Source organism: Trichoplusia ni, chromosome 4 (genome assembly GCF_003590095.1).
Source record: "Trichoplusia ni isolate ovarian cell line Hi5 chromosome 4, tn1, whole genome shotgun sequence".
Lineage (NCBI taxonomy): Eukaryota > Metazoa > Arthropoda > Insecta > Lepidoptera > Noctuidae > Trichoplusia > Trichoplusia ni.
The window spans coordinates 7,194,741-7,198,949 of NC_039481.1; the positions used below are offsets into that span (position 1 = coordinate 7,194,741).

Genomic DNA, 4,209 nt, shown 5'->3' on the forward strand with positions numbered 1-4,209 from the left:
CGATGGCCTTTATATAGTTACCGCGTGACGTAATTGTTGTTCTAGAACGCGACCTGCTTTCTGCCGCCTGCCGCTTTTTTTTATCATTTATTCATGTATAACTTTACACTGCATTTACAAGTTTACTCGCCAAGCTATGTCGCTTGTTGGTCGCTTATGTGTGTGTGTTACCACAATATGTGATGTTATGGTTTTATCATCTAGATATTTATAAATATCAAAATTATGCTCTTTTGCCGCAACTAATAATTACTTAATTGCATACCAGTGTAGGGCGCTGCAATAAAGATAAAGTTTCTGGACCTTGATCAAGAATAATGGTCTTTAATTAAGGTTATGTATTTCAAACCGTATAGTTTCTAGATCTAGATCTACTTACGGCCAGAAAGCTTTATATTCTATGCACACTCTACAATTAAAAATAAAAGAAGAAGAAGACCTCTCCGTTAAAACAACATATGCCAAAAGTCCATATTCTCAAATTCAGCAGAACTACATGATAAAAATAAATAAAATAATAATCTTTATGATTCTATCCTCTTTCCAACAGAGATTGGAAAAAGGCAGTCATTCAGTGGCAAAGAACATGTCCAGCTATTTTTTATTTAAACGGCTGTTTTTTTTGTTATTCTTTAGCTTTTAATTGACACCCAAGAGTTAAATTTTCCAAATATGAAACATGCTTGGGAAAATGATGAGGATAATCATACAATACGGCGATCCAACGTTTGTGCACCATTCAGATTTATCAGCTATTTCAGAATTGATGAACAAGTTCATACGTGTTAGCATGTGCTTCGGATGGCATAGATATTTTGTAGCAAGTCATAAGATTCATAATCGCTACAGACAGCAAAATGATAAAAAATCGGCATTGATAATTTTAATACACAATGTTATCTCTAAACTTCGCTCTATAAAAAGAAATTATCTACACTTAATTGTTTTATTTCAAAACAGTCGTTATGAAGTTGTGGACGTGTGTGTTGCTGCTGTGCGCGGCGGCTGTGAGTGTCACATGTGAGCAGCCGCTGAGTGACGAGGACTGGCTGGAGCTGGACACCCCGCAGGGACCGGTGCGCGGCCGCAAGGATCCCAAAACGGACCTATACGTCTTCTATAACATCCCATACGCAACAGCTCCAGTAAAAGAAAATAAATTCAAGGTATTTATGTAATAATAATACTCGCCTAAGAAATACTATGAATGTATTACTGCTGGCCTCAATCCTCTCATATAGGAGGAAAGTTTTGATAAATTGAACGCTAGCATTTTGCAATTTTTGATTTCAAATTCATAGTTGCATTGATGATAGAAACTGCACTTCGTGCCTTCAAATCCATACGAACTCTAAAGCATGTTTAAGCCAACAAAAAAATGGAAAACATTTATTTCGGCGTACTGGTTTAGTTTTACCTGGGCATATTCCTTATAATATTCTTTTTTTGCAGGCACCCCTTCCTGCACCAGTATGGACAAAACCATTCGATGCAATCAACAAGCATGTCATCTGTCCACAGGTGACAATTCCAATTGTGTTATTACCGGATAATCTGGTGACGCAAGAAAATTGCCTTATCGCTAACGTATACGTGCCTGACACACGAAAGAAAAATCTTACGGTGATTGTTTACGTCCATGGAGGAGCATATGTAATGGGCTATGGAGAGCTAATGAAATTATCAAACCTTATTAACAGCAGAAAAGATATCATATTGGTTACTTTTAACTATCGTCTTGGCATCCACGGTTTCTTGTGTCTTGGCACTGAAGATGCTCCTGGAAATGCCGGGATGAAAGATCAGGTTGCTTTACTTCGCTGGGTGCGAGACAATATCGCAAGTTACGGCGGAAACCCGAACGATGTTGCTCTTGTAGGCGCCAGTGCAGGTTCCTCGTCTGTGGATCTCTTGATGCTGTCAAAATCAGCGCAGGGGTTGTTCCACAGAGTAGTCCCCGAGAGCGGAGGTAATCTTGCGGCGTTTTCAATTCAGAGAGACCCAGTAAAGGTTGCCAAGTCTCACGCTCAAAAGTTAAACTTTACAAACGTTGATGACATTTATGCTTTAGAAGATTTCTACAAGACAGCATCATGGGAACTATTAACCTCGGACTCATTTTTTGACCGACTCGACTCAACCTTTGTCTTCTCACCTTGCTTGGAACGTGAGACAGGGGAGGAAGCATTCCTCACTGAATCTCCTTTAAGTATTTTACAGAAGGGGTCGTATAAGAAGTTACCCGTGCTGTATGGTTTTGCCCAAATGGAAGGGCTACTACGCGTACACGTTGACTACGAAGATTGGAAACATAAGATGAATAAAAAGTTTTCCGATTTCCTACCTGCTGACTTGACCTTTAAGTCTGAGGAAGAAAGGGAAGAAGTAGCAGAGAAGATTAAAAAATTCTTTTTTGGAAGCAAACCGGTTGGTGATGACAACATTTTGAGTTACGTTGATTATTTTTCGGACATCATATTTGCTTATCCCATGCTTTGGGCTGTTAAGCTACATGTAGAGGCTGGAAACAATGAAATATATTTGTATGAATATTCTTTTGTTGACGAAAACACTCCGCTAATTCCACATACTAACATAAGGGGCGCAGATCACTGTGCACAATCGATGGCTATAATGGATGGTGTTAACATAACACATGTGGATGAAAACCTTGCAACCCCAGAATATAGGAGTATGAAGAAAACTATGAGACAAATTTGGTACAACTTCATTAAAACTGGGTGAGCATATTTAGAACTTATCGCAAATCTTGACTTGCTGTAGCTCGTTGTACCCAATCCAATGCTATTGGGCTAAACTTACGTATGACGAGAATACGATAACTTTAATGTCGCTAAGCATGATTATGAGAAATAGAGCTTTGTAACATAATATACTGTAATCATGTTAAAATGTGTAATAAAATTTTGATCTGAAATTTATAGGAAAGGATCAGCTGCAGGTCAATTTATTTAAATAAATGAATAAATTATTAATTTTGCTCTGTAGCAAACCCGTGCCGGAAGGGTCGTCACTGCCCGCGTGGCCGGCGGCAGGCGCGGACAGGGCGCCGTATATGTCTCTGGGACAGAAGGTAGAACTACGAAACGAGCCGTTGCTGGAGACACGCACACGATTCTGGGAGGACATCTACCAGAAGTACCACCTGGAGCCTATACATCCACCAGCACCCGAACCACGAAAGCATCAAGAACTATAGAGTTAATCTTTTAGTCATATAGAGGCTTGTAAAAAATATGTATGACACCATTTAAATATGTTGTGAATATGAAATTGAGAAGAATAAGAAACTAACTTATATTTAACTTTGTGTTGTATATAAATAAACAACACAGGCAAATACGACTACCGAAAATACCCTCGTTAAGATTTTGTTGGTATTATGGTTTGAATAAAGTATTTGTTCCAATTTCTGTTTATTTTGTTGCAATTATTAAGAATTACTTTGAAGCAGCGTAGCCAAGTAACGTCAGAAAAACGAGTAGCTTTCGTGAGAGATTAGAATTAGACAAGCCATTCAATGCTACAACTAACCTTATTACACACGTCATGGCTCCACATTTCTCCCAAAAAATCTTGCTGTGCATTGTACAAAACAATTACAAAGTGTACGAAATTCGCTATCAATTCAGCCTATCGCTATGCTGGACATGGACCTCTCTCAAGTTGGAGTTGCACCAAAACACCCGTGCTCCGTCTTCTGCAACCAGCCGGAGCCAGCTACTTTTAAATTCTCCATGCTGAAGTATATACTAATAGTTACTTCTCTATTTAATATGGCCTCTATTTTTCATGTACATTTTTTAAATCCATGGGCTTCGTGCTACGATCACGATTTAATAACGTCTTCCTTTATGATTATGCGGTGTTCTGTAACCAAGATCTCATCCTGCATTCTATCAAATTTTGACGTTTTAGAGTAGTAATCTTATTTTTAATATTCACATGGAGGCGTCCAAGCTTCGAATTTGGTTTGTTTTTGCACTGCCTTCGTACAGAAAGTTTTTACATTCCAATGTTATTTTTTTATTTCGTCATTATTTTTAAAATCTGTAATTTTTCTTTACTGGCTTTAAAAGCAGCGACGATATTTTTTTCATATTCCCCGTTGTAATTATTATGAAACAAATGCTCTAGTCATGCGTCAAACTTAAAGATGAATCAATTAATTGAAATCGGATTAGATCG

General features: G+C 38.1%; 1 protein-coding gene across 1 annotated transcript; it reads left to right on the forward strand.

Moving 5' to 3' along the window:
* The first annotated feature begins 965 nt into the window (after positions 1-965).
* LOC113492807 (esterase FE4-like) lies at positions 966-3,298 on the forward strand. Its single transcript, XM_026870485.1, has 3 exons — positions 966-1,166; positions 1,453-2,741; positions 3,010-3,298. Exons 1-3 carry the CDS (start codon positions 966-968, stop codon positions 3,218-3,220), a joined length of 1,701 nt encoding a protein of 566 aa, XP_026726286.1. The 3' UTR covers positions 3,221-3,298.
* The last annotated feature ends 911 nt before the right edge of the window (positions 3,299-4,209 follow it).

Coding starts and splice junctions, on each gene's coding strand:
- LOC113492807 (XM_026870485.1), top strand. CDS start 966: ATGAAGTTGTGGACGTGTGTGTTGCTGCTGTGCGCGGCGGCTGTGAGT. Junction 1,167..1,452: donor TAAAAGAAAATAAATTCAAG/GTATTTATGTAA, acceptor CTTTTTTTGCAG/GCACCCCTTCCTGCACCAGT. Junction 2,742..3,009: donor TACAACTTCATTAAAACTGG/GTGAGCATATTT, acceptor TTTGCTCTGTAG/CAAACCCGTGCCGGAAGGGT.